The sequence below is a fragment of the Rutilus rutilus genome (genome assembly GCF_951802725.1).
Source record: "Rutilus rutilus genome assembly, chromosome: 1".
Taxonomy (NCBI): domain Eukaryota; kingdom Metazoa; phylum Chordata; class Actinopteri; order Cypriniformes; family Leuciscidae; genus Rutilus; species Rutilus rutilus.
The window spans coordinates 56511827-56523848 of NC_140209.1; the positions used below are offsets into that span (position 1 = coordinate 56511827).

General features: G+C 37.9%; 1 protein-coding gene across 1 annotated transcript in view; it reads right to left on the bottom strand.

The window, feature by feature from the left end:
* Nucleotides 1-12022, bottom strand: part of fam20ca (FAM20C golgi associated secretory pathway kinase a) — an 80874-nt gene that overhangs the window by 17978 nt on the left and 50874 nt on the right. The window contains exon 4 of the mRNA XM_084408379.1: nucleotides 5743-5835. Coding sequence (XP_084264505.1) covers nucleotides 5743-5835 — 93 coding nt within the window. The remainder of the gene's footprint in view (nucleotides 1-5742; nucleotides 5836-12022) is intronic.

Below are 12022 nucleotides of genomic sequence, written 5' to 3' on the forward strand. Positions count from 1 at the left end.
TAATTATGACATTGCTGTATTACAAAAAATCCTATATCTCAAAATAATGACATTATATATTGACAAGAAACGTTGTGCTACTGCAGTATGTTTACAGTGTTGTTATCACTTTTATTTTGCCACTGAACTGTTATAGATTTTTATTTATTTATTATAAAACTCTGTATCTTTAGAAAAGCCTACATTTGTAAATTATTACAGTCTCCGAGGGGGTTGAATTATTTAAATTGCAACTACATATATATATATATATATATATATATATATATATATATATATATATATATATATATATATATTTGTTGACCCTAGAGAGGATAATAAATATTATAATTTGTATTTACATTATAGATTCAATTGGATTTGAATTACAAATCTGCATCTTGTTTTTTTTCTCAACCGATAAGAGATATTTCCCAAAATTAAGGTCAATAATGTCAAAACAACAGCCAAACATACAAAAACACATTTTAATTTTGCTATACAGCATCAAAAGTAAAATAAAAATATTAATGAAAGTTAACTAAAAAGCATTTAACATCTTACCATGGTCAATAAAATAATATTAATTTAATTAGCACACTAAATATAAATGTCTACAGGACGTTTGATTATTAATACAGTATTTTGTAATGTTTCTGGAAATATACTCCGTATGTTGTGTGTATGACAATATGTTTAGAAGTAATTCATAGGTAAAATTGAACATATTACTAATAACTACACACAGAAGAGTTTCTTTCAGTTTAATTCCATTCAGTTTAACTTTCTTGTATTCAAACTCGAATCACAATATAAATGTTATGTTCTGTTTAGGTCTGTTTCATTCTCATGGTGTTTTGGTTTTCCTGTTTGCCTGTCTATGTTCCCTATTACACCGCAATTGCAAGATGCGTAAAAATCAATAAAACCCACAGCCAATCAGAACAGCGTGTGGGCGGAGTCTCGCGGCGAGCGCACAGCACCAGAGAGTCATCTTGACGACAGTCGCAAGAAAATGGATAAGTAGCTACATAATCACATTAACAAATATTACACCATTTAAACATTATTAAAAATACATAGGCTACTGAGTTACTAAAACAATCTTTGTCAAAGAATACTCTTGTTAGTTCACAGTTTGAACGTTCTTGTTTTCATTTGTTTAATTTCAAGATCTGAGGTGAATTATCTATGGTTGCTTTTACGGCTATAAAGCTGGAGCACTAAATGATATTTAAAGTCACATTGCACGCTTTTAACATTAAATAAAGCACATAAACAGTACCTGAGATTATCAGTGCCACACTTTGTGTTTGTTGTTCCAGCCGTGACGCCGCAGAAAATAGAAAATAGAAACCGTTTCTAAAATAGAAACCGTTTCTAAAATAGAATCGTCGCGTGTCGCCGTCGCGGCTAGTTAGGACGAAAACTCTGATTAACATGGAAAAGATACATTTTATTGAGTTGCGTCGCGTGTAGTTAGGACACGGTGTTAGTTTCTATAGTTCCTAATTACGCACCTGTTTCTGTTCAGTTCATTACCACTTCTTTTGTATTTAAGTCCTTAGTTTCCTCAGTTGTGTTGCGTGTTATCTTAGTATTATATGGTAGTGTTATTCTGTGAAGATTATTATTAAAAGACTGCCTATTTTGTCTTTGCGAGCTCATTACAGCCACACAGTGTGACATACAGTTTAAATTTGCACCCTCTTGCATTTCAATTCAAATAGAGGAATTGAATTGTAATGTAAAAGTCTTTCAGAATCCAATTCTGACTGGTGCACAACCCTGGTGGAGGGTTTATTCAGTTCTCAGTCTTTGTCTGCGTGTGCAGTGGGCCGTCTCGGAGAAAAGCTCACATCGTGTTGTGTGTGCGCTTTCAACATTCAACCTCCAACGACGCATGGGCTCCAGGCCCCTGAGAGACAGAAACCCAAGCCTTTGAGATGAAACCACTCAGGGGTCGCAAGTTGCAAAGCAACTCTGGACGCAGGCGACAAAGAGCCCAGTGTGGAAACAGCGCATTCTAGAAACAGACATTTGTGGAAATAAGCAATAACAGCGAGGAACCGCCGTTGGAAGTGGTTTACGTACTGTAAACATACACAACGTTTCTTGTCAAATTCAATTGTTTTCACATGCTCTCACGCTAATGGAATATCAATATAATAATTCACTAGCAAGCATCCTCTCAGCGTTATCACTCAGCTGACAATAAATTGGCATATCGTACTGCGCTTTTTCTCTCCCAAATAAAATATATCATGGACATGACAGCAACAACGTTCTGGAGGAAATCAAGTGGGTCTAACAAACTCAATTAGCTCTCTGATTCCACAAAGCCTTCCTCTGTGGGGCGTCTTGTTAAAGTCAGCAGGGAGTTTTCTTCTGACTTCTGCCTGCACTCACATGCACCTTGTTACTCTCGGTGTAACCGTAAGGTGTATCGACTCTATAGCACTAAGTGCTTTTCAGGCCGTTGTTCAGTAGTCTATATCCGTGTATTCTGTATTCATTAAACAGCTGGGTGACCATATACTATGTATCATAATGTTCAAAATACTGCAGATACTGTTTCCCACACTGCAGCTTCTTCTTGACTAATTACTTAGTCAGAAAATCTAAACATTTATACACAACACTGGAATAAATTTGAGCATTTCAAAAACATTGAAACATTGAACACATTTCATCTTTTAATTTTAATCACACTGTATTACATATTACAAATGTAAATGCAATTAAGAGCGCTTTTCCTGCAACAAAAGGAAAGGGCGGCTTTCAGCGATCTGTTTTTTTCAGGTAGTGCTATGCTAGTTTCAGTTAGCTGTGACACCAGCGAACAGACAACATGGACGTCTGCCGAGTGGCCTGCGTGGCTGGATCAGCAACTAAAGGGATGTGTGTGTGTCTGTGTGTGTACACAACTGCAGGTGCATGTTCTCTCCGTACCTATGCGATCAGACAGACAGATTACAAGACTCACGCAGACAGGCGCAGGAAAAAAGCCATAAAATCCAAACAGACATGTATTAAACCACAGATCTTAACTGTCAATCACATACAAAGATATCGTTCTCAACAGCTCATGGTGTCTCTTACATGGTGCTTTTCTGAAACAACTGTAAGATCTTTCCTGGAAGTATTATGGAGTGATCACAGAAAAACGGCAAATCAGAGCCAGCTATGCTAAGCTAATCTTAGCCCACTTAGCACACATGTTCCTCTCGGTGTAACCGTAAGGTGTATCGACTCTATAGCACTAAGTGCTTTTCAGGCCGTTGTCCAAAAGTCTTGAGTGACATGTGCAGAGTGGCGGGAATATAATAAGAGTTGGTTTGGCTTTCTGACATCACAACAGTGAGAGCGATCTTGTGCGTAAATGTGAGATGTTTTTGTGTGTGTGTGTGTGTGTGGTTTTGGCTTCTTTTCCCCTGCCCACGTCCATTCCAGAGCAGTATCAGAGTCCTACAGGTGTTTTCAGTGAAATAACTGGGTGAATGCCAAACTGAAGGTCTCTGTGAGGGGAATTTACTCTTAAAGGCTATTTGGTTGAATGAGCCATCACACAGGCTACTAGATTGTAAGACAACCAGACTTTTTGAATGTACAACATAACATCAAAGTATTTCTTTCAAATAAGTATGGTGTTTTTAATAACATTTCTATTTAATTTATTTACTAAAAACCAGTGCTTCACTGGAATTCAGATGTGCTTAGTATTTATATAACAAAATAACAGAGTTGTAGTGCTGCTTTTGGAATCTATCAGCATGTGTCGCTTTTGATGTTGGTTGTGAATGAGAATAATAATAATAATAAATATAGCTGCAAGCAGCAATTAAGGGGCCAAGCAAAAATGAGGCATAATGAGTTATTAGACTTCAACAATGAGTAATTAAAGATTTTTTCGGATTGTTTTAGGCAACTAATACTAATAATATGATTTAACTGCTTATCACTTTTGATCAATCGTTGGCGCTGTAACCAAATTGATGTTGTGGGGTCAGTGTTAAGGTGACAATGACACGTACAAAGTTTCATGTCAATATGCCAAAGGGTTGCAGTTACAGCTTGGCATCATGCCAACAATTTTGTTGATGTGTTATTCGAGAAGGGTTTGGTCAATCAAAAATCTTTTAATAAATGTTTTGCAGGCATAATCTGAGGCAATTTTGGTGAAAATTGGACCAACGGTCTAGGAACAGTTAAAATAAGTAGGTTTTCAAAGAAGTTCAAAATGGCATTCAAAATTGGTAACATTGTTCTCTGTACGAGAGCACCAGTTTAATTAAAATAGACAAAATGAATCGGCTATTAGCACTTTTTGAAATTTCACTATAATTTTTTACCACAAGGTGCCGCTGTCTGAAAACTTTTTGAGTACCTTTAGGGCATGGTGCCGATGACACACATCAAGTTTCGTGACTATACGCTAATGTGTTCATAAAATACAACTTTTTACGACATAATTCAAAATGGCCATCATCATTTGACTCTGTATCCTGCACTGAATCATAAGAGGCCAGTTTTATGATTTTTTGGTAAGCCGTTCAGAAGTTACAAGCAAAAATAACTATTTTCATCTCCAGACCAGTAGGTGGCGCTGTCCCGAAAAGCCACAAGTAGCGTACGTTCATGTTTGTGATGACATGTACCCAGACTCGCCTCAATACGCAGAAGTGTTGCGGAGATATAGCTTTGCATCCATTTTTACGTGCTCTTCATCGAATTTTTTTGCGTCGTTATTCGACAACGTTTATTTAACTTTTTATTGATTTTTTCTAGCCCTTATGTTATTAGCATAAACCAACAGATAAAGATAACTAACAGTACTTGGCCCCTAACAATTAAAACTATTGAGACAATTTTATGCTATAAAGTAACATTCAGGTGCAAGAGACATTATTGATTGCTGTGTAAATGTCATTATGCCACATTAAAAATCAGGAAAAAGTTGTCTACAATAATGAGAAATACAATTTGAAGTTCAGACAATACTGATTACATTGTCAAATTCACTGGCAATCTGATCTTGTCTCTTCCAACCTTATCATTACTGTCATACACCTTAAAACAAAATCACATACCCATCATATCTAAAAGCCTCCAAACATTTCTGCCAGAGGAAGATAAAGGCAGAGCAAACACAAAGTAAACACAGTGAGACGCTAAGCATAAATTCTTGGCAATGCTTAAGGTCACATGATCTCATTGCTATTCAGATGGTACCAGTTTGTCTCTGAAACAGTCAAATTTACAAGAAAATAAGGAATACAGCCAACAAAAACATTGGATCAGCTATTTATGTGGACCTGCTTTATATCTTTAACTACTATGTACAAACAGTAGCAATTAATAATTTGATACAATTCACTTATTGTGTACATACATGTGGTTACATTGTACTTATATTTATTGTGTTCATACATTGCAAAACTCTTGTGCTGATATTGAGGTGGGATACAGGTATAAGGTTAGAGACAGGTTATAGTGCGGGTAGGTTTAAGGGTGGGTTAAGGTGTAAGTGAAGGTCAACAGTGTAATTAAGCTGTCACTTTAGAAATCAATTGTAGATGTGCTGTAATTGCATGCAGGTATAGGTTTTTCATTTTCAATAATAGCTTGAAATGATGCAGCTATCAAATAAAACAACTTAACTACAAATGCGTAAACACCTCATCCCTAACTCTCCCACTGGCCATTGAGATGCAAATAACTCTCTCTCTCTCTTTCTCTCTGCCGGTGTTTTAGTCTTACCTGTCCAGATGAAATGCAGCGATCTCTGCGTTGTGTCGCTCAAAGTCAGAGAAGTAGAAGAAGTCTGGGGGTGTTTCTTGTTCTCTGGTTTGTCTAGAAGAAAAGAGCAGAAACAAAAAACAAGGTTGATGTTAGTGCTTGTTTGGCAATGAGCTTCCGGCAGAATCAGAGGCACAGTTAGCACACGAACTACAGAAGAAATATTTGTTTTACACCTAACAGCCTCAGAATGCAAAACTAGAGTATTGCTTACTGTGCAGCTTATACTTTATACTTCATTCTAGACAGTATGGCTGCACCCGAAATCACATACCCTCTTGAGAAGGTATTATTTTGAATAAGTAATGAATGACTTGATGACCGCTAAAAAAGCATGTTCTATATAGTACGAGTGTGTGTAGTATGAATGCAGTCAGGACATAATACATTGCTATGTTGTTATTATCATGTGACCAATGCCTTCACTCTTACACTTCTTTGGTCAGCATCAGTCTCCTGTATGCTGCATTGTCATCACATAACTTCACTGCTGCAGGTTTAAGAAGAAATTTTAAAACTGTTCCAACTTTTAGTATGAAATATGTACAGAAAGTGTCCAGAGTCTGTGCTTAAGTCTGTTTGTATGACCCTACAAGTTAATACAACTATCTATCTATCTATATATATATATATATATTAGGGCTGTAATGATTCGATTTAACAACGATTCGATTCGTATCGCGATTCGTGGTTGTCGATATGATTCAAGGACGATATTGGTTCATTTAGAACGATACGACCCGAAACGATTCAGTGACTTGAAATCGATTCAGTGACTTTTTAGCCAAAAATTCTTGAAAGGGAATCAGGTATCAATTAATTATGCGCGTGCAATTAAAGAGTGCACGCTACGAGCACAGTATAACGATGACAGGACATGAGATTTCGTTTTTCTGAGGTGAGAGACTTTATTTCGTTACAAGTTATGAAAATAATGATAGAATGACACGGACATATAGCCTGACAACATCATCAGACTGCAGATACTGAATCTGGACAACACGTTTTTTTTCTAATTTAAAACGTTGCATGCTTTTAGTTTATTTTGTGCTTTATATATAGTGAAACGATATAAGCCTGCAGCGCGTGCAATTGAAGAGTGCGCACTACTGCAGTATAGCGACTGAGAGGACAGGAAAATCCGTTTTTTTTGAGGTGAGAGACTTTGCGCAAATTGCGCTGCTTATTGTCTTTGCGCTGCTGCTGGCGCGTCACGCATGGCGATCACGTCACAGATAGGCAGACTGAATCGAGTAACGTTTAACGCCTTTATCATTAAAAGTAAAAAAAAAAACATCCATATAAAGTCTGACGTGCTTAAATCCAATGCGTTATTTCCTAGTATCGATACAATCGATTCATTACCTTTTAAAACGATGTTAGATCGATATCGTCCGGAAGCCCAACTTGCCGAGCACAGATCGATGTAGTTGGATCATAAGAATAAATCAATACATCGATGTAGTTGATGAATCGTTACACCCCTAATATATACACTCACCTAAAGGATTATTAGGAACACCATACTAATACTGTGTTTGACCCCCTTTCGCCTTCAGAACTGCCTTAATTTTACGTGGCATTGATTCAACAAGGTGCTGAAAGCATTCTTTAGAAATGTTGGCCCATATTGATAGGATAGCATCTTGCAGTTGATGGAGATTTGTGGGATGCACATCCAGGGCACGAAGCTCCCGTTCCACCACATCCCAAAGATGCTCTATTGGGTTGAGATCTGGTGACTGTGGGGGCCATTTTAGTACAGTGAACTCATTGTCATGTTCAAGAAACCAATTTGAAATGATTCGAGCTTTGTGACATGGTGCATTATCCTGCTGGAAGTAGCCTTCAGAGGATGGCTACATGGTGGTCATAAAGGGATGGACATGGTCAGAAACAATGCTCAGGTAGGCCGTGGCATTTAAACGATGCCCAATTGGCACTAAGGGGCCTAAAGTGTGTCAAGAAAACATCCCCCACACCATTACACCACCACCACCAGCCTGCACAGTGGTAACAAGGCATGATGGATCCATGTTCTCATTCTGTTTACGCCAAATTCTGACTCTACCATCTGAATGTCTCAACAGAAATCCAGACTCATCAGACCAGGCAACATTTTTCCAGTCTTCAACTGTCCAATTTTGGTGAGCTCGTGCAAATTGTAGCCTCTTTTTCCTATTTGTAGTGGAGATGAGTGGTACCCGGTGGGGTCTTCTGCTGTTGTAGCCCATCCGGCTCAAGGTTGTGCGTGTTGTGGCTTCACAAATGCTTTGCTGCATACCTCGGTTGTAACGAGTGGTTATTTCAGTCAAAGTTGCTCTTCTATCAGCTTTAATCAGTCGACCCATTCTCCTCTGACCTCTAGCATCAACAGGGCATTTTCGCCCACAGGACTGCCGCATACTGGATGTTTTTCCCTTTTCACACCATTCTTTGTAAACCCTAGAAATGGTTGTGCGTGAAAATCCCAGTAACTGAGCAGAATACTCAGACCGACCCGTCTAGCACCAACAACCATGCCACGCTCAAAATTGCTTAAATCACCTTTCTTTCCCATTCTGACATTCAGTTTGGAGTTCAGGAGATTGTCTTGACCAGGACCACACCCCTAAATGCACTGAAGCAACTGCCATGTGATTGGTTGATTAGATAATTGCATTAATGAGAAATTGAACAGGTGTTCCTAATAATCCTTTAGGTGAGTATATATATATATATATATATATATATATATATATATTAAGAAAAACAAAACACTAAATTTGGTTAAGGTATTTTCTGACAAAACTATTTGACAAACAGCTTACAGGCTTTATTTTACTATGCCAAAAAAGAAATAATAATAATAAAAACATGCTCACAAGAAAGGCATTCACTGACATAATCAGTTATGAATATTTCATTGCATCTCTCTTGTTTTTGACAGCCTGGCCAAAAATGATGTCCGCAATATTTGGCATGTTTCATTGCACTATTATCACAAATAAAATAATCGACTCCAATCACAACTACGTAATATGATTACAAAAACATTTTTGTTCTATATAAATATATAAATATATAAATATTTAAATATAGGGGGAAGATGTCAACATCACTTTTGGCCACCACTGTAAGTACCATGTTGAAACCTGTATTAAATCATAGCTGACTTTGCTTCCATGTCATTAACCACATATATTGGTTATTGGCTATATTTAGGATAACATACTACCATACTTTGCTTATTATTTCTGCATTGTGCAGTAGTCTATATATATCCGTATATTCTGTATTCATGAAACAGCTGGGTGACCATATACTATTTACCATAATGTTTAGTATAAAACAGAAAATACTGCAGATACTGTTTCCCACAGTGCAGCTTCTTCTTGACTAATTAGTTAGTTTGACTAATCTAAACATTTATACACAAAACCGGCTAATCTTAGCCCACTTCAGTTTTTAGTGGACGAACAAACACAGAGGGAAAACTGTAATAACTGAATAGTTTAATTTAAGTATCAACTTTGTCTCAGCCAGCACTGTTTTTTCTGAATGAAATTAAAATGAATTATTTATAGTGGTATGAAATGAATGTGGATATCATTCTCGGATCAGAAATTCAGATCATTTGGTCATTAGAAATCTCAATAAGAAATCTTTGATGTGTGTTTAAAATGTGAACTTTTGTCTCTAGGCAAATCAGCGCAGAGTTTGAGCCATCATTGAGATCTCTTTTGAAACCCAGAGGAGAATAATGTGAGATTACTTGGGTCTTTTACTCAGGATATTAATCCATCTTCTTATAATCTTATAGTAGCTGTCTAGGAAAACTAATTGAGATATTAAAGAGATCTAGTTAATGATTTTTCTTTCCTACAGGAAGCCCTGCTCTTACAAAAAGCTCCAGCCATCAGACCTTAATATCGAAAGTTATTACATTAACTTTTTAGTCCCCAAATTCCCATTTTCATCAAGCCATGAACTCTAAGTGCTGCTTATATCTTCTTCCCTCGCCACTGTCAAAACACTAATGGAAAAGACTTTCTGTGACTTCATATATTTTCATTTGAGGGACAAAGCAAGCTTTTCGCTCTGAAATCCTCCTCCACCATTATTATCCACTCAATTTCCTGGATCAAAAGGGAACTAATGGATTTTTATTTGCCAGATGAGGCCTAAAATGTACTGCTGATTCAGGCGACCTCTCGGGAGAGGGGATGGGGGGCAAAGCTTTTGGCCCAGAATGTAGTGAGTCACACAGGAAGTGAATGAAGTGTCATGTGCCGCAACCTGAACCACAGAGTGGGATTTTATTCAGCCAGTGGGAGTCCATAAGCATTGTTGACTACTTAAAGTATGACGATTCTTTTGAAAGGGTACAGTATCCCCTGGTCAAAACGCAGGCGAAAAAGAAGCAGAAATGACCGATAGCATTTGTAAGCATATGCATAGGTAAAATAACACAATCAAAACTACCTAAAGTTACTGAATGAAATGTCAACCCAGGATGAGGTATGGGACTGTGAAGCTTTAGGGGTGTTGATGGACTCGATCTACCCCATCTGTGTTTTGATCATCGTCCTGAATCCCATCTGGATGTAGTCTCTGACAAAAACGTGATTTTCTCAGCTTTTTGCTCAAAATGTTGCTTTCTTATGAATCTTCAAGTGTTGCTAAAGAATGCATGAAGCTAGAATATTATATATATTTTTTGTTCTGTTTGTTTAAAAGCAGAGGCTTTGTTCTTTCTTTTGACATTTTTCATGTTCAGATATTTATACAACAACATTTTCTGGGGGCCATGAAACTTTTGTGAAAATGATCAAAAATGCTAGTGGTGGCTGGCAACTTAAAAAAATACTGGCGGGAAAAGAGTTAAAGTATGCTAAAGTGTACAGTACTTTTTATCCAGGGTCAATGGGGTCCAATGATGTTTGAACCCCACTAAATTGCAGTTGAAACTGTTTCTTGTTTTGTATTCCACAGAAGTGATGTTTTTATTATCCTATTACCCTATAATGTTTTAACCATCTTCATTAGCAACACAGTCAAGAGAAGAAATGATTCGAAGATGGAGAAAAGGCCAGATCTGCAAAACCGCACGCATCAGAACAAGTGCGTTAGGCACGACTCTGAAACATGAATAGAAATGACTTTGAGATGTATATTAATGCATATCTGTATATTTATAAACGTTGTGCAAATGCGGTAGAGGGGAATATAATGGAAAGTGACTCAGTTGCATACCTAACATGCAAAATAGCTGTAAAAAGTAGCTTTTTGTTTCTCATTATGTCTTCACATCCCCCATAACAGAGCACAAATGACGTTTTTTTCAAATGCTCTTGACATGCTAGTCTCCGGCACCTTGTGCTGTGGCTAAAAAGCGCTCAGAGCACTTTTCTGGATGCGCTGTTGTCTCTTACTGGGCTGTGATTGGCAGGAGGGTTGCCACGGTCACCCTGACCCTGCGTGCAGCCTCCAATTTGGGAAGAAGTCCAGGCAGTTTGACGTGTGACAGCTCATGGCTCTAGGGGCTTGTGGGTGTATCGCTCAGCGGTCGAGCCATATTAATGTGCTTTTTTCTGCTGAAGAATGGGCAAATCAATTATGTTGATATAAATCTCATTGCCAATAAAAGCAGGAGACAGCCTGCGTATTTGTTGTTTGCCAAGCAGCAGCAATATGCGTGTCACTCAAAACGGATACACGAGTCCCCGTCCGCACAGGTAAACAAAGCCGGGTCACCTCGCAGTTAAACGGCAGCCTGCTGAGAACCCTCAAGGACAATCTGTGACAATCCAGACATAAAACATATCACCACATAGCAGAGCAGTCTAACTGACATTTCCGCAGCTTCAACTCCTGTCACTTAAATGTGCAGAAAAACTGAATGTTAAATACTTTACAAACAACAAACAAATGGCAAACGAATTAACAAACGAATGCAAACACAACGGGTTTTATTTTCTGGCAGATGGCTTTGACGAACAGTCAACACACAATAGTGGAGATGACAAATCATCACGGCAGCCACCTGAAACTGTCACATTTCCATAACGTGACGCATACATCATCTGGACAGCAATCACGCTAAGAGCTGGCTGAGTCCGAGCCAGCAAACACAAACATGTGTCATGTTCCACCGTACTTGGAAAGGAGCATGTTTAAAAGGCGGTTACTCTCTCTCTCTCTCTCTCTCTCTCTCTCTCTCTCTCTCTCTCTCTCTCTCTCTCTCTCTCTCTCTCTCTCT